The following is a 21029-nucleotide window of genomic DNA, read 5'->3' on the forward strand; positions in this document are numbered from 1 at the left end:
ACTTTGGGTTTTGAGCCATTTCCTGTCGTGGGCACTATGCTTACCCACACAAGTGAAGTACCATTTTTATCGGGAGACTTAGGCTAATTCAGATTTGTAAAGGAACTGTTATTACCTATTGACTTTCGATGCATTACTGCCTTCCAAATGAAAGACATTGTGTAAAAAAAGAAGTCATTCTAAAAAATGACTGATAATTCTCATGCTAGTATGAGTATTCCCAATTTGAGAAATGTTCAAATATCTACTGTTTCTAAACTCTATATTTTGTTCCCATTTCATAAATACATAGGTGTCTTTCATACCGATTTTTCCATGTACACATTTTTACAGAATAATTACTATGTACCTGGTACATAACAAAAAACCATTGCAAGTTGCTGCTCAGTTTTTGGCTCTGGGTTCGTCAGGTTCTTGGTGAACCTACAAGTCCTATATATCCCCACAACCAGTAATGTCCAACGGATGTAACGGTATATTGCTTTCAAACAGCTGTCATAATTAGAAGAAATTACAGGTGAAAACGTTGACAGAAAAGGCTGTTTTTTTCAACTAATTTTCAATTTATGCTATATTTAACTGTTAGTTTCTATAAAGAAACCTTGATGGATCTACACAAATGACCCCTTGCTGAATTCAGTATTTTGTCTTCTTCTCTAAAATGTATAGCTTTCCAGGATCCATTATTGCTTTTGTACCCATTTCTACCATTAATTTGAAGGAGGTAGAAAGCACAAAAAATAGCAAAAATAGGCTATGTCCCAGAAAAATGCCAAAACTGTGTAAAAAATGTTGGGTTTCTGACAAATGTCTGGTATCCCCTAAAAGCTGGGAAAATGGTGATTTCAACCCCACAAACCATTTTTTGATAACATTTGCAGGGAAAAACCCAGATGCTTTCATTTGCAGCCCGTTTTTCCAATTTTTCTGAAAAAAAAAACATTTTGCTGTATTTTGGCTAATTTCTGTGACTCCTCCAGGGAAATCCACAAACCCTGAGTACCTTTAGAATCCCCATGATGTTGGAAGAAAAGGACGCAAATTTGGTGTGGATATCTTATGTGGTCAAAAAGTTACAGGGGCCTCATCGCGCACTACCCCAAATAGCCAAAAAAAGACTTGGCACAGGAGGGGGAAAAGGCCTGGCAGCGAAGGGGTTAATAGCCCGTAGCTACTCGCCAGACGCTGCCGTGCTCTATTCTTAGGAACTGGAGGCAGGGAGCGTGGCAGCCATCAGAGGTTAGCGGGCTAGTTCTTTTTAGCCGCTTCCCATAAAGATGCACGCTGACGCAACCGCGCAGCGCTGCTTTCCTGGTTTTATGGGCTGTGTTTAATGCCCACCAGGACTGTTTTTAGCATTGGGGTGAAACTGTTTGTTTTATGATTACATTTGTTACTGCTTTACTTTGAAATATATGAATTACGCTTGAAACTTTATCTTATCTGCCGGTCATTGCTGCTAGTACAGATCTGTATTTAATGTACGGAACACTTTAATCACCCGTAGCTGCTTGCCAGACACTGCCCTGCTTTTTTCTTAGGAATCGGGGCAGGGATCATGGCACCCATCAGATGTTAGCAGGCTAGTTCTTTTTAGACACTTCCCATTAAGACGCACGCTGACGCAACCGCACAGCAGACGCACGCAGATGGGCTTGCATTGGGCGCGCCCGCCTAACGCAAGCCCATCTGCGCCTGTCCGTGCTCGGAGCGGGCTCAGGGCCAGTCCCCCTGGCCCTTTTAGGCCATGCCTACTGACTTACCCCAGAGACATCCTTATGAGGCTGGATCTGGAGGGTGGCAAGGCGAGCTGCCCAATGGTCTTGCCTCGTATAAACCCAGAAGATCAGGCAGCCTCATTCACAAAATGCCTTCTGCCCCTCCACCACATCATGGCCCTTCCTACTAATCATTTGCCTAATCCGACAGGAGATATAAACAAGCAAAGCGGCGCTGTTCCCATTATATACCTACTTCTTAATGCCAGGTTGTTGATTAAACACAGCATGGAATGTGCACACTTTATTGAGGAACATAATATCAAGATGCCATTTATAACCGAGTCCTGGACTGATAATTCCTGAGGACCCGATATTGTCAAAGCATCTCCCCCCGATTTCCTCTGCCATACACTTGATAGACCACAAAGGAGGGGTGGAGGACTGGCAGTTATTTATCATAATAGCCTAGAGCCGACATTCACTACACCCTCCAACTTAGCTTGTGAAGCACTGTCATTAAGTGTACGTATTTACCCCAGGACACGTTTAAAGCTATTCTCCTTTACAGCCCCCCCTGGCCCCAGAGGTGCGTTCCTTGATTCCATTGGTACACTCCTGGAGGAGGGGTTGTGTGCCAACTCTTTTACAATAATGGGAGATTTTAACTTTCATCTGGAGGATAATTTGAGGTTAAAGCAAAGTATGAATGGAGGGGACCTCGAGCAGCGGGTAGAAGGACCTACTCATAGCAGGACATACTTTAGATGGAATCTTTTCCAATAATTCGAGCCTTTCCCTCATCGAGGTACTGCCACTCCCCTGGACAGATCATGCCGCCATTTTTTTTAAACTACGGTGGACCCCACATCATTAACATAAGCCAGAGCCCAAGGAGAAGATAGCATTATGGGCCTGGAAAAACGTTAATAGCATTGACTTAGGGAATCTTCTGAAAGCAGCAGCCCCAAGTCTTTCAGCCAGAGTGGAGGAGGCCATGGCTGCATACTCGGTATGGATTGAGGCCGCATGCAGTAAACTAGCCCCGGTTAAACTGTAAACCCCCAAGCGAGCACTTCCTTTAGCCTCTTGGTACTCTGATAACTTACAAAAGCACAAAACTGATTGCAAGAGGCTGGAACGGGCCTGGAGAAAAGGGTTCAACACCATCAATAAAGAGGCTTATAAAGCAAGCGTCTCAAACTATAAAAAACTACTCTTCGAAACAAAAAAAGCATATTTTGCAGAGCAGATCAACGAGGCCAAATCCTCCTCCAGAGAACTTTTTAAAACTATAACCAAACTTACGAACCCTGCCAGACCCAACACACATAGTCGCCTAGTACTCTGTGAATCATTAGCCTCCTTCTTTCGGAATACGGTGGAAGTCATTTTCTCTTCCTTTATCCATCAGCATAGAGAGGATGCTGAGGTTTTAGTTAGGCCATTGCCCATTGCCACCAAATCATCACTTATACTAGAGGGTTTTACACCACTCGAGACTCAAGATGTAATTAATCTTTTGACGGCAACCCGAGCCAGATCTCCCCTGGACCCTTGTCCAGTGTCGGTGTCGGTGATTAAAGACATCCCTGAGGTCATTGGATCTATCAATCAATCAATCATATCATTTGTAAAGTGCGCTACTCACCCGGAAGGGTCTCAAGGTGTTGGGGGAGAGGGGTCCGTTACTGCTCGAAGAGCCAGGTCTTGAGTTGCTTCCTGAAGGAGAGATGGCCCTAGGTCAGCCGAAGGTGGATGGGGAGGGAGTTCCAAGTCTTGGCTGCCAGGTAGGAGAAGGATATTCCTCCGGCGGTGGCTCTGCGGATGCGTGGTACGGCGGCGAGGGCGTGGATGGACGATCGTAGCTGGCGGGTGGGCATGTTGAAGGATAGGCGGTTGTTGAGGTTTTTGGGGCCCAGGTCATGAAGAGCCTTGTGTGCGTGGGTGAGGAGCCTGAACGTGATCCTCTTGCTGACGGGGAGCCAGTGCAGGTCTCTCAGGTGGCCGGAGATGTGGCTGTGTCGGGGGAGGTCCAGGACGAGTCGTGCGGAGGCGTTCTGGATGCGTTGGAGTCTTTTCTGAAGTTTGGCTGTGGTTCCGGCATAGAGGGTGTTCCCGTAGTCCAGTCGGCTGGTGCCGAGTGCCAGGGAGACCGTCTTCCTGGTTTCGGTGGGGATCCATCGGAAGATCTTACGGAGCATGCGCAGGGTGTTGAAGCATGATGATGAGACGGCGTTGACTTGTCTGGTCATCGAGAGGGAGGACTCCAGGATGAAGCCCAGGTTGCGTGCGTGGTCCATTGTCTTGGGAGTGGCGCCCAGGGCAGGGGGCCACCAGGAGTCGTCCCAAGCGGAGGGTGATGATCCCAGGATGAGGACTTCCGTTTTGTCTGAGTTCAGTTTCAGGCGGCTGTTCTTCATCCATTCGGCGACATCTTTCATCCCTTCCTGGAGGCTGGTTCTGGCGGTGGCGGGGTCGTTGGTGAGGGAGAGGATCAGCTGGATGTCGTCGGCGTAGGAGATGATGTTGAGGTTGTGTTGGCGTGCGATGGCTGCGAGGGGGCTCATGTAGACGTTGGAGAGGGTTGGGCTGAGTGAGGATCCTTGTGGTACGCCGCAGATGACTTCGGAGGCCTCGGATCTGAACGGGGGGAGGCGGACTCTCTGAGTTCTTCCGGCGAGGAACGAGATGAGCCACTTCAGTGCCTTCTCTTGGATCCCGATGTTGCCGAGGTGCTGTACTAGGGTGCGGTGGCAGACAGTGTCGAACGCTGCAGAGAGGTCCAGGAGGATGAGGGCCGCTGTTTCCCCGTTGTCGAGCAAGGCTCTGATGTCATCGGTGGCAGCGATCAGTGCGGTGTCGGTGCTGTGGTTGGCTCGGAAGCCGGACTGCGAGGGGTCGAGGGATCCGTTCGTCTCGAGGAAGGCGGCGAGCTGTCTGTTGACGTCTTCTCGAGGACTTTGGCAGGAAAAGGGAGGAGCGAGATGGGGCGGAAGTTCTTGAGGTCGGTGGGGTCCGCTGTTGGTTTCTTCAGGAGGGCGCTGAGCTCGGTGTGCTTCCAGGTCTCTGGGAAGGTGGGGGTGTGGAAGGAGGTGTTGATGATGTCCCGGAGTTGGGGTGCGATGATAGAGTCGGCCTTGTTGAAGACGTGGTGGGGGCAGGGGTCGGTTGGTGATCTGGAGTGGATGGTGTTCATCGTGCGGGTGGTGTCTTCGGTGCTGACCGGCGTCCAAGCGCAGAGGGTGGTGGTGGGGGGCATTGGTTCGGCGGTACTGTGCGTGGCTGGGGCGCTGAAGCTGTTGTGTATGTCGGTGATCTTGCGGTGGAAGAACGAGGCGAGTGAGTCGCAGAGGTCTTGTGAAGGAGTGATGTCGTTGTTTCCGGTGCTGAGGTTGGAGAGCTCTTTGACGATGTTGAAGAGTTCCTTGCTGTTGTGGGCGTTGTTGTCCAGTCTTTCTTTGAATGCTGTCTTCTTGGTGGTGCGAATCAGCTGGTGGTGCTTGCGGGTGGCGTTGCTTGAGGGCGGTCATGTTGTCTGTGGTCTGGCCGTGGCGCCAGACTTTCTCGAGGGTGCGGCAGTTCTTCTTGGAGTCCTTGAGTTTGTCGGTGAACCAGGGGGCTTTCTTGTTGCCGGGTCTGCTGGGAGGGTTCTTCAGTGGTGCGAGGTCGTCAGCGCAGGCGGTCAGCCACTGTGTGAGGTTGCTGGCTGCCTCGTTGGGGTCTGTTGTGCTGACGGGGGGGTTCTGGCTGAGGGAGGTGGTGAGCTGCTCGGTGGTGATCTTGCTCCACCTCCGGCGAGGAACCTGTTGCGGGTGGTGGTGGGTCGTGGGTCTTCTGAAGCTGAAGTGGACGCAGCCGTGGTCAGTCCAATGAAGTACGGTGGAGTGGCTGAAGGAGATGCTTGCTGGATGAGAAGACGGGGTCAAGCGTGTGGCCGGCGCAGTGGGTGGGGGTGTTCACTAGTTGCTTGAGTCCGAGGTTGGCGAGGTTGTCCAGCAGGGTGGTGGTGTTGCAGTCCTTGTTGTTCTCCAGGTGGAAGTTGAGATCCCCTAGGAGGATGTAGTCAGCGGAGGGGAGGGCGTGCGGGCTGATGAAGTCTGCGATGTCTTCGCTGAATTTTGTGCGTGGTCCTGGGGGTCTGTAGATGAGGGTGCCTCTGAGGGTCGTCTTGGGGTCGGTGTGTATCTGGAAGTGGAGGTGTTCGGCGGCGGTGAAGGTGTCGTCGGAGTTGGTCGTGATGCGGATGGTTTTCTTGTGTATGATGGCGATGCCTCCTCCCCTCTGGTTGATGCGGTCCCTCCGGGTGATCTAGTATCCGTCCGGGATGGCTGTGGCGATGTCGGGTGCTGAGGAGGCGTTCATCCAGGTTTCTGTGAGGAAGGCGACGTCCAGGGTGTCTGTGGACGGAGCGGGTGTTGAGCAGGATGCACTTGAGGTGGTTGTTGCTGGTGTTCGGCATGGCTGGTGCGGTGCGGGTCCGGAGGTGGGTGAGCTTGCAGGTTTGGCAGGTGAAGGGTCCGTGGGTGTGTTTCGGGGTGGCTTGGTAGCAGGCGGGGTTCCGTTCGGCGTTGAGTGCGTTGAGGGTGGTGGCGTCGTAAGTCCGTTGTGTGGGCTGGCAAACATGGGGGCCAGGGATCCTGGCGCTGGGCGCGAGCCAGGCACGGACGGGCGCAGACGGGCTTGCCTTAGGCTGCACGGCCTACATATGAGGACCTGTGGGAGGGCGGAGCAGCTGGTAGGCGGAAGCGGGGTGGCGAATGGGACAGCGGGGGGCGGGGCCGCAGGGACGCAGCGGCGGGAATGGACACTGAGGCGAGCGGGGAAGGGGTACAGAATGCAAAACGGGGAGCGGGATACGGGGCACAGAAGGTCAACAAGGCAACAATGAGGGGTACAGAATGCAAAACGGGGAGCGGGATACGGGGCACAAAAGGTCAACCAGGCAACAATGAGGGGTACAGAATGCAAAAAGGGGAGTGGGATACGGGGCACAAAAGGTCAACAAGGCAACAATGAGGGGTACAGAATGTAAAACGGGGAGCGGGATACGGGGCACAAAGGGCAGAACCGGTGGCGGACTCACAGGCAAGCAGGAGCAGGTGGTCTAGCCAGCGAGCAGCGAGGGCAGCGTCATGGGAGGACCGTGTAGCGGCTGGGGGGCGACCTACCTGAGGACAGGGTCAAAGGTCTATCCTTATCATCTTTAATTTAGGCCAGTATCCTAAAAACCTTAAATCAGCCTCAATACTCCCATTGATAAAAAAGCCAAACCTGGATCCAAGGGATCCGAACAACTATAGACCTATCTCTCGCCTCCCATTGCCGGCAATAATGATCAAGAGGGCTATGAGAGGGAAACTTAGCACGTTCTTTCAGATCAACAGTTTGCTAGATCCCACGCAATATGGCTTTTGTGCTGAACACAGCACGGAGCTAGCCCTGATCAAAGTCATGGAGGAGGTACGAGAGGCCATTGACCAGGGAGGCGCGGCGATCCTGATCATGTTGGATTTGTCAGTAGCTTTCGATACGGTCCATCACAAAGTTCTGATGGACCGTTTATCGACTGCAGGGGTTCAGGGTAAGGCCTGGAATCTCCTGACATTTTTTCTGGGCCGGCAGAACTCAAATGATGGATTTAGGGAGGGATAGGTCTAAGCCTTTTTCCCTTCCTTATGGGGTGCCACAGGGGTTGTCCCATAGTCCCATGCTCTTTAATATATACGTGTGCCCGCTGACAGCCCTGATAAGATCTTTCGGGCTCCAAATAACATCCTACACGGACGACACACAAATTGTGCTGTCCCTACAGTGAGGCGAAGAAGTGGAAATTGGTTCAAGATGCCACGATTGCATGAAAGCCATTGCTGGCTGGATGTCTTTGAACTTGTTGAAACTCAATGCAGATAACATGGAGGTCATCATATTTGGCAATAATCCTAATCTCTAGACCCCGGACTGGTGGCCTGAAGAAATAGGAATGCCCCCAGCCCCTACTAAGAAAGCCAAAAACCTGAGGGTGATTATGGACAACAGACTTACCTTTGGCATTCAGGTCAGCAGGGTTGTCTCTATGAGCGTCTTTTTCCTCAGAATTTTGAGGAAAATAATATTCTTTCTACCAACGGAAAGCTTTAGGACAGCAGTCACAGTGCTCATTCTGTCTCGGCTGGATTATTGCAATAGTCTGTACTTGAACATTCAAATGAAACATCTGAACAGACTCCAGCTCGTGCAAAAGGTTTGTCTCTGTGAGAAAGGGACTTCAACATCTTCACTGGCTCCCAGTAAAACAACATGCACAATTCAAAGCGCTTTGCGCGGTCTTTAAATCCTTAAAGGGCAAGGGCCCTGACTACCTGAGACAATGCCTACAATGGTATGCCCCCGGAAAAGGCTGCATTTTTCGGGAGCAAAGCAATTGACCGTCCCCCGAGTGAAAAAGTCAACTGGGGTGATGGTAGTTTCATCGTCTGTACTGCAAATGCTTGGAACAGCCTACCAATGCATCTTAGGAAATCTACCAAGCTCCTTTCCGGCTGAAAACCTGGCTGTTTTCTGAATAGCCTTCTTCTCTCCGGCAACCATTTAGGCAGTGCTCAGCACTAGAACACCCTTGGGTAACAGAGCACTTTAAAATCTTCATTAAGATAACATAACATTTCAGGTTAAAGCAAAGTTCTAGGCAAATAATGGAAAAACAATTTTGCAAAATATTTTTATTTTCATCAGTAAAAAGCTCATGGAATCGTGACATTTTCAAAACCGTTTGAGTTTCCTTGTGTAATTCATGGTCGCTTGTGAGATGCAGAGAAACATAACAATATGTTTTCATACTACTTAAATAATATCTCCACTATTTAGCTATGGCTTTCATGTTGCCTCTGTTGACAAAATGCTATGCAGTGCATTGACCTTAGAATAATAAAGGGCTGAGTAGGAGCTGCACGGAGGCAAAACAGTGAAAATAGGTTATGAAAGAAACATTAGTTAGTATACTGGTATTCATAAGACAGAAACATGCTTGTCACATTGAGTGCAAATATTCTGTGAGGAAAATCAATGGCACCATCTTCAAGAGGCATGAATTACAAAGCAAGAGAAAAACAGGTGCCACCTTTAACTTGGATATATTGGATCAAAAATTCAATTAGATGTCCATGGGTTTACTCTTGAAAAGAGGCCAAGTGCAGAGTATCAATTGATGATCTCAGATTATATTAGATTGCAATGGAAACATACAAGTTAGTGTGTGAAAAAGATTATATTCCTGTAGACTATTAGGGTCAGAATTAGAAGACTTCCCCGTTCACTTTCAAGGTTAGTCGATGTCTTTCCGGTTGGATCTATTGCAGTCTTTGAGTCTCACACAAATCATATTGTGTGGGCCTGGCCTGAGGGCATTGGAACACTTTACAAAAGAACAAAGTGTACATCCATGGGGACGTTCAGTGATTTGCCCAGATTCGCTGGATGTTGAGCCGAGGTCCAGGATTCAAACCTGGGCCCAGATGAACTAAACCTTTGCCTTGTCCTTGCATCAACAATATAAAGGCTTAAGTAAGACTTACAAAACAACGCAAGGGGCGATATACATGACTTTGTAAATGAATGTAATTCAGCACAGCGACTTGGGCCATGTTGCTTTAGATTTCATCCTGGTAGGCATTTGATGGGTGAAGCCTGGGTGTTCCTTGGTCAGCCATGTGAAACGTGAGTATTCCTATGCATCTACAACTACATTTGATGCAATCCTAGATTTACTGTATTCAGAAAAACCTGAGTTTACACCAAGATGGTACACCACTCCAACTATGGTGGAATGGGGAGAAATATGTTTATTTACCCTCATTATTACCTCTTTCATGACATGATGTATTCTGCATCACATATTGAAAAATGAAATTGTTGCTTTGTATTGTTTGTGCAAGAAGTTAATCCCATAATGTGCAAGGGTGCCTGCATTGGCGCTAGGCAGCCTCAAGTGCACCAGTACCAGGTGAGAGGTGTATATGCAGCTCTCTCCCATTAATAGGATAGATAGGATAAATACTTATATAGCGCAATGAATGCCGAACCGTCTCGGCGCTGATGAGCAAAGAGAGAGGACGCAATCCTCAGAGGCGGTTCTCAGCAAAGAGCCGTGTTTTTAACAGTTTTCTAAAAGCTTGATGATTATCTGTTAGTCTTAGTGAACAGGGAAGCTTCTTCCAGAGACCAGCAGCACGGAAAGAGAAGGCTCTACCGCCCCATCTAGCTTTCCTGACCCGATTTATCTTGATGAGACTTTGAGTAGTGGACCTAAGCACCCGACCCGGACTATAGGGGATGAATAACTTCTGAACATCCTTGGCTCCCCCCCCAAACACAGCCTTATGTACTAAGCATATAGACTTAAAGTCTATACGCTGCTGAACCGGGAGCCAATGTAGTGTTTTGATTCCTGCAGAGATAGATTGGTCTCTAGGGACATCTAGCTGAAGTCTTGCTGCAGCATTCTGAAGAGTCTGCAACCTTTTCATCTGAGTCTTATTTATCCCTAACAGCAAGGCATTGCAGTAGTCCAATCTGGACAGCACCAGGGCAACTACAACAGTCTTGCGAAGGTCAGGTTCAATAAAAGGAAAGATCTTCCGCAAAGTCCTTATTACAAAGGAACAGGAGGACGCCAGGTTATTGACGTGCGCTGAAAAATTGAGCTAGTTATCAAACAGCACGCCCAGATTTCTAACTTTGGGCATGGGACAGGGGCACTCCCCTGCCTCTACCGGCCACCATGATCCGTTCCACAGGGGACTTCCCTGGCCAAACTCAATAATCTCCGTCTTCTCGGTATTGATTTTCAGGAAGCTATCCCGCATCCAGCTCATAATTTCAGACAGGCAACTATGGAATTTAAAGGCCATGTCCTTAGATTGTTCAACAGCAGAGACTATGAGCTGGGAATCATCAGCATAGGAGATTATCGTGAAACCATGCTTCCTAATGAGCCTGGCCAGAGGAGTCACATAGATATTAAATAGCATCAGTGATAAGGCTGAACCTTGCGGAACACCACATGGCAGATGAAAGCTGTTTGACTGCAGGCCATCCCATAGCAAACTCTGCTCCCTGCCTTCCAGAAAAGAGGAGAGGCGGGACAGTGCAGCTCCCTGAACGCCAATTTCCTGAAGCCTCTGAATCAAAACCGCATGGTTTACATTGTCGAAGGCAGCCGACTGATCTAACATCACAAGGACTGCCCTGCCTCCCCCATCCACTATACTCCGAATTTCCTCAGCTGCCACAAGAAGTGCTGACTCCATGGAGTGTTGAGCACGGAAACCGTGCTGAGAGGAGTCAAGCAGAACATGGGAGCTTAGATATTCCGTCAGAGATCGATTTAACTCCCTCTCCAAAATTTGGGCAGCAATAGGCAATGCGGCAATTGGGCGGTAGTTCTTTAATATGTGGGGATCCAGTGTGGGTTTTTTTAGCAACGGTCTAATTATTGCCCTCTTCCAACTTAAAGGGTAGCTGCCAGACTCGATTACTTGATTAATTAACGGGGACAGCTCCTCTGCAATCAGCTCTGCCGCAAGATGCAAAACTAAAGGGTGGCAGGGATCCATAGGCAAGCCTGATTTTGTTAAAGTGATCAGCCTACACATTTCCTCTTTCGTAATGGGGCCAAAATTCCTAAGGCCCAAATGGCCCTTGGGGCTAGTTGCCTGCATCTGGCCACAACTCTCCAAGTTGGAGTACGAGCTCATAAAATCGTTGTAGATTGCCTGTACCTTATCCTGGAAGTACACGGCAAGCTTCTGGCATGTTTCTTGGTCAGGCCGATAAGTGTTATCCTGAGGGGGCTTCGAGAGAGCAGATATAGTCTTAAAAAGCTCCTTAGCTGAGTTACCGGCTTCCCTGATCTTAGTCGGGAAAAAGGCACTTTTACCTGCAATTATTGCCTCTTTATAGGCTATTAGAGCGCTGTTATAGTGTTCTTTACCCTCAATGCTGTAGTCCCCTCTCCACAGACGCTCTGCCCTCCTGCATGTACACTTCAGGGCCTTGAGTTCCTTATTATACCATGGCGCGGATGGTTTAGTTCTCCTAGTGCCCAGCAGCTTCTCCGGTGATACCTTATCAACAGCTGCCGCCAACCAACTATTGAAGAACAGTGCCGCCTCAGAATTATCTCTGCTATGGGAGCGACGCAAACCTCCCAGAGCAGAGATAAGATTGTCCGCAGTCACCTGTGACCATGGTCTAATCTTTTGCTTCTCTCCGATAAGGGACAAGGGGGAAAGCTAGTACTCCAGTCATGATATTGAAATGAACCGCCCTATGGTCAGACCAAGGAAGAGTCGTGATATTGACAATCTCTAGGTCCATATTGTTCATAAAAATACCGTCTAACGTATGGTCCAATCTATGAGTAGGCCCCTTGACTACTTGGTTAAAGCCTAATGCTGCTAGATTTTCAATCAGCAAGGCCACTTCCGGCTGATCCGTGAGTTCAAGATGGTAATTAAAATCACCCAGAATCATGAAAGGATGGTGATCCATCCGAGATTCTAAAAGATTCATAAGCATTGAAGGGAAGGTAGACTTAGGCCCGGGTGGACGGTAGACTAATAATCCTTGGAATTTAAAAGAGTTCTCTACATAGATGGTGAAAGAGAGTGCTTCCGCGGGAAGATCTAGATATGTTTCCACTCGAGTTTTTAAATATGCTAAATGGGCGACCGCTATACCCCCCCCTCTTACCTATTCTATCCTGAGAGGTGACCACATACCCACTTGGTAAGGCAGTGTTCCAATCTGGACCAGATGTATTATCCGTCCAGGTCTCAGTAAAAAAATTATATCAGGCGCGCGTACTTTTTGGTACCTGTGTTTATGAAGGGATCGAACGTTTACAAGGATACAGCTTAACATTTGGGGCTGATTGGATCAAGTCACGGAGTGCGCATTAATTCCACCATTATTCGCTGCACCCGCTATGTGCTTCCTGTCCAATAAATTATTTAGACCCATCCCCTCTCGATGCCACTTGTTCTGATAAGCGCATCTAGTACAGGTCCAGAGATCTGAGACTCCGCAGGATACATCCCAGTCCTGAGGCCTACATAGGGTGTTATCCAAAGCCAACAACTGACCTCTACTGTAGAGATATGTGTGTGGAGAGGCAGGGGTCCTGGTGCTGGGCGGCGCTCCGGGCACGGACGGGCGCAGACGGGCTTGACTTTGGCGCGCCACCGGCGTGCCCGCTGCACGCGCCCACTGCGCGGACGTCCCAGCGCCCCTTTTGTATTCAATAGGCCACGCCCCCCACTGATGCGACAGCCCAGGTGCAATGCGGACCCGCCTACAACCGGCTCCGCTTGGGTTGAGCGTCTGAGATCACCAGCCGAAAGCAGGACAACAGGTAAGAAATCTCCCCCAATATGGCAGCCAATTTAAAAATGAGGCAGTATTTATCCCTCGATCAAGAATGTGCAAATTACGCAGTGTGCAGACGTTTAGGCAGCAGTTTTTCAATAATCAAAAGATGCCAGTTGAAAAAACAGCAAGCTAACAATGATTAAAAATAATAGTGCAATTTCCGTTTTAAAATTTTTACCATGTGCAGAGTCACGCTTTAAAGCAGTGCGAGAAAGTAGGTTGAGAAAACACAAAATCGGAACAGCGAAAAGCCCTCTCTGCTAACCGCTGCGCTGATGTCCCAGCGCCCCTTTTGTATTCATTAGGCTACGCCCCCCCACTGACGCGTCAGCCCAGGTGCAATGCGGACCCGCCTAAACCGGGTCCGCTTGGGTCGAACGTCCGAGATCACGAGACGAAAACAGAGTTTCAACTTTGCTTGCTGCCCTGTGTTTGTGAATTAATATACCCCCTTGGTTTCAAACATATAAAGGTCGGCATCTCAGGCCACTAGGCCACATCTCATTTTACCTGTCATGTTGATCCTTCCAAAGTGTGGAAATGTTCTGAGAGCTACAGGGAAAGTGCCTTCTATAGTAAAACTGGCTTTAGCTGCTCATTGGGGGAATCCACTTAATGCTTAGATGTGGCACAGGACATTCACAGGATGAAGGGGTTCTGCCAGCTTTACTGCTGTCTTCCTCATTACAAATGATGGCGCCGGCACATTGCCATAGACCCATTTCATGTAGCAAAATAACCATCTGTAGGCTTTAATATAGAGAAATAACATTTCTTTCTAAAATGTGTATTTACTATAACATATACTGTCCATAATAAACAGATCTAACCTATGTCATGAGAAATATTGTTCTCCTGGTGAACCTGGCAGGCTTCTAGCTGTTATAAGTGGCTTCTCACCATAAACAACCGAGGACTCATGTACTAAGCTTAGGTTTTCCGCAAGCCAATACTGAGTCACTAAATAACAGTTGGCAAAGTTACGTACTATTTCTCCCATGGGGGCTTACAGGGCAAATCTTCCATACCCACTGTCTGTCGATGGGGTAACCAGCATCAAAATAATTGCCACTATGGTAAACTGTGAGATTCCATGTAACAAAATATCTATATGTAGCTTTAAATAGAGAGTTCTACCCCTTAAAGCTTTTTAACTTTATCATATGCTTTCTACAATCAATATTTCAGACCTACAATCTTTTCATTATAAACATTCAAGCCAATAATTTTATCATTGGCTTGTCACCATGCCAACTCAAGCCTACTATAGTTCTTCATTCTCCGTATTGTCCAAATCCACACTATTTATATTGTTGTTGCACTTAAACAAAGTACTTTTCAGGGGCGGCTCCTCCTTTTGAGCGGAAGAGCGTCACCCCACTGAAATGCCTCCAGAGAAGAAAATGAATTCGCAATGAAGTTAATTCATTACCATTATATTTTTTTCACCCCGTCCTGTACCAAGCGTCAGGATGGGGGAGGGGCTGACTGGCAGCAGTACACGGGCAGGGCACATTCAGTTTAAAGTTTGCATGCCTTTTTGGCCAGCCATCTTGCGACAGCCAGCCACACGTGTACTTTAAACCTCTATACCCCAGCTGCCTTAAGGCAGCTAGGTTAGAGAAAGCCCTGTAGAGCGCAGAGTAAGGTTGCTCCCACCAATCCTAGCACAGCTCTAATGCTAGTGAAAGAAGCGCTAGGATTGGTTTGCGATTTTGGATCCTGCATGCCTACCTCGAGGAGAGAAGACCGTTGAGGAGAACATCACGCCGTGCTCGCAGATAAGTGCTTTTAATTTTTTTTTTTATGCCCCATCCGCCCTACCAACCTCGGGCCAGGCCGTCCGCTACTGGTACTCTCGCCTCCTTTATAGATGTAAGAAAAATGTCCTTTAACACGGCATCTTCTGCATTATTGACTGTGATCTGGACATTCTTTATCTGAGGCTAAATTGCCTAGTCAACACATCTAAAGCAAAACATTTCTTTTCCATCTTCTGTAAGCTTTATACAGGCCAACTCTCTGGCATTCAGTCATACATGTACAAGTGTAAAGGAAATCACAGCTGCTAAAGGACAAGACAATCATTCCGAAGAGAGCCTAACAAGGATCAGTGAATTCACAGTGGTTTTTCGGGTGGATCGCCAGCACCAAAACCCTTGCGTACAACCAAATCTGTGAAATGTATATATATCAATATACCTGCTTATAGGCTGCACACAGTATACTAATATAAGGCAATTGTCTTTAACACATGCGTTTCATAATACGTAGGTTGGACCGAATGACTTAGTCATATTGATTGATGATAAACAGATTAAACCCATGCAAACCATCATGACTTTCACCTTTCCCTTTTTGGCTCATTTCCACCTCAACCATGAGAAGCGTATTCAAGCGCTCATAAACTTGCAACCATCATGCATACAGATATAAAATTACAAATACGTAATGAAATACAGCTGTGAAACAATAATCAATCTCTCTAGATGGGGGTCTATAAAGAATTATCACCTCAGCCTTTGCCAGAGTGGGCGGCCAATGCAATAACTCTTGCCCACTATTGTAATCTGTGAGATTACATGTAACTAAAAATCAGTCTATAGCCTGTAACACCATTAAATAACTAAGCATGACAAGCTTGCTGTCTTTAACATATGCTTTTCACAATTAATAAGTTAGACCATCTGCCTTTGTCATAATGTTTAATAATAGGAGCACCAGACCAAAGTCATGGAACATAACATTTCTTGTGCACCAAACAGGCGTATAGCTTGTCACCCTAACCATCTAAGGCTTACAGTTTTGAGAGTAAGCTTTTCCGAAAGACAACCATCAGACATACAGTCATAAAATTAAAAAGTTTTACAAAATACTGTCTATCCAGATATGGACTAATAAAAATTCTCACAGAGCATGCCTTTGATATCCATGATTTATTATATTGAGTGACAAATACATGGTAAATGTGTGAGAATCCATATTACATCATAACTATATGTAAGCTTTAAAATAGACCAGTAACATTCCAACCTTAAATATCTAGCGACCTAAAAACATGATTTTCATAATATATATGTCAGGCCTAGTGCTTCATCATAACATTTAATCATTGACAGTTCAGGCCAATAGTCATAATCACTGGTTTGTCACTATGAACTGCCCAGTCCTGCTTTATCCAGTCTACATTTTGCCACAAGCCAAAAAGTGGAATAGAAGTAGTGTTTTAGTCGAAGAACACAAATTTGGCCTATTCACATCCAGTAGCCATAAAAACCAAGATGTGGGTTGAGTCCCTCTCTCAGTAAGACTTCCAATTTCATTTTCACAATGGAAAGAAATTCCATGTAGATTAGTGAAGCCTTGGGTCTCAAACACAAAACAGCAGTCTTGTCAAGTGGCAGCTGGGGACATTGCAGCTTTTGCACACGTTACTACATGCCTTTATTTTTGCACAACTCTGTTTATGCGTTTCACATGAGAAATGTGGGATATGTTCATTCTCTGCTTGATCCTGGAGTTTAGTCTGAACATTGTGAGCAAGGTCGATAAACAAAGCACCTTGTTAATAAGTTCTGGTCAGGTCTTAGCACCTAGACAAAACATGCCAATGCAGCTGCTGCTGGAAACCCGTACTTTTGATATTATGGGTATGTATGTTTAGGTAACACACACTTGGAGAGAGGCCTTTCCAGGGAGAAGAGCAACACACACCTGTAATGTAGAGATACAATCTATGTCCTAAGGTATGGGGTCTGCTGACAAAGCCCAGAGATCTTCTATTATATAATAATACTTCTTCTTACCATCGGGGGGAGCATAGGCACTGTAGTCCTTTCTCCATAGTCTTTGTATAATGACTTCTCCCTTCATGATGTATGGCCTTGCTGCAATGGTAACTATATTTGTGTTTTGCATTTTTACACCTGTTGTGGCACGTATACTGCATTTTAATGCACGTTAATTAAAGATAAATATTTTAAACTACCTTCTTGACTTTGTCAGATCTTATTGTGGACAGGTACAAGAATGTGAGCAAAAGATGTGTCTTGTTACAGCGATTCCTGAGAGTTTCCGGGAGTGTTGCTTTCTGGGGTGTCTAATCATTTGTTTTCTGTATGTGAGGAGGGGAGCGAGTGAGACTCTATAGCTAGTTGGTCCTGGGCTCATGGGCTCTAAGGTGATAGGAAGGCACAGCCCTTATGCACCGAGGTCCCATAATCATGCGCATAGTTCTGTGTATGTGCAGAATCCCTGCAACAGTCTGAAGTGCAAAGGTAATGACCACACTCCTCTCATCTGTGCTACTGCCACTGCTAATTATTTCATTATCTAAGACAGTGTCATATGTGTGCACATGAAGGTTTAAGCTTGAGCAGCTTTCTAAATTGACAAAATGAGCACCTCCTTGTTTAGGGTAAGCATTTTGTTTGTAGGAGCCCATACATTTTGCCTAATCAAAATAGATGCTCTTTAGGCGACCAATATGAGAACGGAGCCAAAGCCTCTCACCAGTAAGTGCTCCTTAAAGTATGTTTTTAGATAAATCTCATAATGTCCGACAACAGCTGCAATATCAGCTAGATCTAACAGGTTTGAAGATGAAGGGTATGTAAGTGATGGGATGATAGTTGCTGAGGTCATCAGGATCCGGTGTAGGGTTCTTTAGGAGTGGGAGTATATGGTTTTTCTTGAGAGCTTCTTAGAAGATGCTTTGAGTGAGGAAGGTATTAGAAATGGAGAGTACGGGTGAAAGGGAGGTCCCTGAGGGAGCTTTGATGAAGGGTGAGGGTAAGACATTATGGGCCTCATTTACAAAAGCCCTGCACCACCGGGGTGTCACTTTTAATGATGCTCCAGTGGTGCACATTGCAGTGCCAAATCTACAAGGCTATGGAAAGCCACCTTGCGTGGCTTTTCATGGCCTTGTAGATATGGTGTGAAGCAATGTAACACAAGTCACTGTGTTGACTCACACTGCGATAGAGAGGCCTGCAATGGGTGTTACTGTGAGTGTTACCACGTAACACCCATTGCATTTGACAAATTCCCAGATTTGCAATGTTCGGAAAAACAGAGAACACGTCAAAAGCTGATGAGAAATAACTTTGTTTCTCCTCATTTCTTCCTGTTTCCATGGGTGCTGCATTTAGAAAAATACATAGAATGAGGAAATTGCCTACATTGATTGTTTTTGTGTAGATTGGTGTCCCTTCCTTCACAAAAACAAAATCAATTCCACAATGCAGACACCCTTGCAACATGGTGCAGGTTGCCTGTGTTAGCGCAAGCAGTCAATTGAGCGCCAGCGCAGGGAAAGAGGACAGGAATGAGCCGTAGCTAATAGATACAGCACACTTCTGACCTTTTCTTTTGCTGTAGGGCAGCCCAGCAGGAAGGCTTGCGGCACTGCCCTATGGCAAAAATATTGTAAATGAGGCCTTATCTTTATAAGAAGTGGCTTTGAGGGAGTTCAATATGATGGTGAGATCTGAGAGAGATAGGAATTTGAGTGTTGCTGGATTTTATGAGAAGGTGCAGGTGCAAGAGATGAAGCAGGGTTGGTGTTGTTGATGTGCTGTTGGATGTTCTGTATTCATTGACTGAAGAATAGGTTAATGGGATTGAATTTTTCTGTGGGATGAGGAACAGGTGGGTCTGGCAGGGTATAAATGCTGTGCTTGATTTTATGCCTTCTTTAGGCTATAGGACCTGGTCAGCTACAGGGTCGGTTCTAGGTGTTTTGCCGCACTAGGCGAGAATTGAAAAATGCTGCCTCCTTCCTTTTTTCTCCTAATTTTCTCAATTTTTTCGCAGTTTGATTTCAAATGAATTTTTTTCCCCCCTTTTGCCGCCCTAGGCGGCCGCCTAGTCTTGCCTAATGGTAGAAACGGCCCTGGTCAGCTAGCAGCACATTCACAATTAAGGGGAGCAGTTTAGGAGATGTGAGAACCCCACCCAAAGGTATTGCAAGAAAATAAGCTGATTAGAGGGATTGCCACACACTGCCGTGTTTTAGGAACACACCGCTTTAGGATGATGCAGCTTTCTTCAACCTACGGTTAGCCTCTTCCAGCTTATGTATGATGGTTGGTATTTTATCAGAGATCAGGAGTGAGTCCTCTTTACTACTTTCAACCAGGGGACGAAGAGTCACTACGATTTCATCCAAGACTCCCAGCAGACCATCAAGCACTCCACTAAGCTCCAGGTACATATTGGCTGCACTGGTCTTGCCAGCCACAGTGCTCAGCAAACTGGTGAATTTCCTCAACGAGATGAGAACATTTTTTAACTTTTTATTCAGCTCCCTTTCTGAGTTTAAGTCCTGTTGGAGCACTTGAATTTCTGCTTTGTTAGCCATAATGGTCTGTTCCGTGAAAAGGATTGCCTTCTTGTGGACTTCAAGCATAGATTCATATTTGAGCACATCATGCAGGTAATTCACATACAGTGTTGCAGCGTTGTCACCTGCAATTTTTGCATATCGAATAGCTTCATTTGCTTTACTGATCGCGATCCCACCTAACAGAAATAGAAAAGAGACTACATGTTTACTTGCACACTATAACACTGAAGTGTGTGATTACATATAAACTATGAGATTATTCAGGCCATGCACTTACCAGTAGACAAAGCATTTAATTGTAGTTTTAAAAAATTTGGCTAAGAAGTACCTTTTAAAAAAGATTTCATATTTTGCTACTAGAATATCATGCTAAATATTAATATTAAAGCAAGCACAAGGAGATGATGGACGGAGTGCTGAAACTTTTCAGACACTCATCCCCAGTCACAGATCTGGGTTGAATCCATCATCGTTCTTTAGCTCACTTCACCACCCCAGTTCAGCCACAACTTTGCCTCATGGGAACAGTCCAGCCCAAACTGCCAAGCCATGTCTTCCCTGGACCGGAAACAAGCATCCTGGGACCGGTTTCTGGCCAACAACACTCATCAGCCAGGCTAGCTTGAATCCGGAGGGAAAGTGAGCCAGTGACCCATGTTTGGGCATACCCTGACAACTATTAATATTAGGCCTGGGCAGATGTTTTAATGTCGCAGGTATAATTTGGCAATTCTACGTTACTCTTGTTATACAGAATTACTTAACAATTCCACAGCTGCACTGGCGGAATTCATCTGCAGTGTAAGGTTTCTATACAGGGCTGGAAGAGGGATGCAAGTTTAATATGCAAAGTTTTTTAAACATAGAGGGATGGCTCCTGTTTCCAGCCTGTTTAGAAACCACTTATTTACCCGCAGTGATTAGTGCAGAGTATGTAAGGGGTGCGAGGGGAGTGCACTGCTGTGATTTCAAAACAGGGCATGAAGGATGAAGCAGCACCTATATGTCTAAAAATCACTGCAGATTAACCTGTTTAGAAACCACTGCCCATCGATGCATACCCCTTAGCGCCCATACATACTCTGCAGTAATCACTGTAGAGTATGTTATGGTGCCAAGGGTTATGCAATGCAGTGCAGCAAGTCTTAGCCCAAATGCATCCTTACATCCATTGTTTGGACATAAGGGTGCATTTTGAGTTATGAAAATGGTGCCAAAAGCCCATTTTGCCCTGTAGGAATTCTGCGGAATCTTGTGAAATTTTAATGTAATTCTGCAGAATCAAACTCTGCCAATTTCAACCACCAATTGCAGGGACATCTTAGGGATTGTGGGTGCCCTGGCCCAAACATATTTTGTGGGCCCGTCTTCAGGACAGCTTTGGATTAATGATCCAATTTCAGCTCGTTCATGCCCAGTTGGCCAGGTCACTGACAGTGCACAGGCACCTCCATCCAGATTCTAAATCTGTTTACAGCTAATATTCAGGGATAGTGGTATGTGTTCTCAATATTGTAACACAACAGAAGCTC

At 46.5% G+C, this 21029-nt stretch overlaps 2 protein-coding genes across 15 annotated transcripts in view; one reads left to right on the forward strand and one right to left on the reverse strand.

The window, feature by feature from the left end:
- The window catches only part of LOC146863756 (uncharacterized), a 458228-nt gene that overhangs the window by 91570 nt on the left and 345629 nt on the right, over positions 1–21029 (forward strand). The window lies entirely within an intron of this gene.
- The window catches only part of LOC146863757 (uncharacterized), a 240416-nt gene continuing 235224 nt past the window's right edge, over positions 15838–21029 (reverse strand). For all 7 annotated transcript variants that reach the window (XM_085627906.1, XM_085627907.1, XM_085627917.1 and 4 more), the window contains one exon: positions 15838–19673. In XM_085627906.1, the coding sequence (XP_085484032.1) occupies positions 19180–19673 (494 nt within the window). In that variant the 3' untranslated portion in view covers positions 15838–19179. The remainder of the gene's footprint in view (positions 19674–21029) is intronic.

Source organism: Triturus cristatus, chromosome 2_1 (genome assembly GCF_964204655.1).
Source record: "Triturus cristatus chromosome 2_1, aTriCri1.1, whole genome shotgun sequence".
Lineage (NCBI taxonomy): Eukaryota > Metazoa > Chordata > Amphibia > Caudata > Salamandridae > Triturus > Triturus cristatus.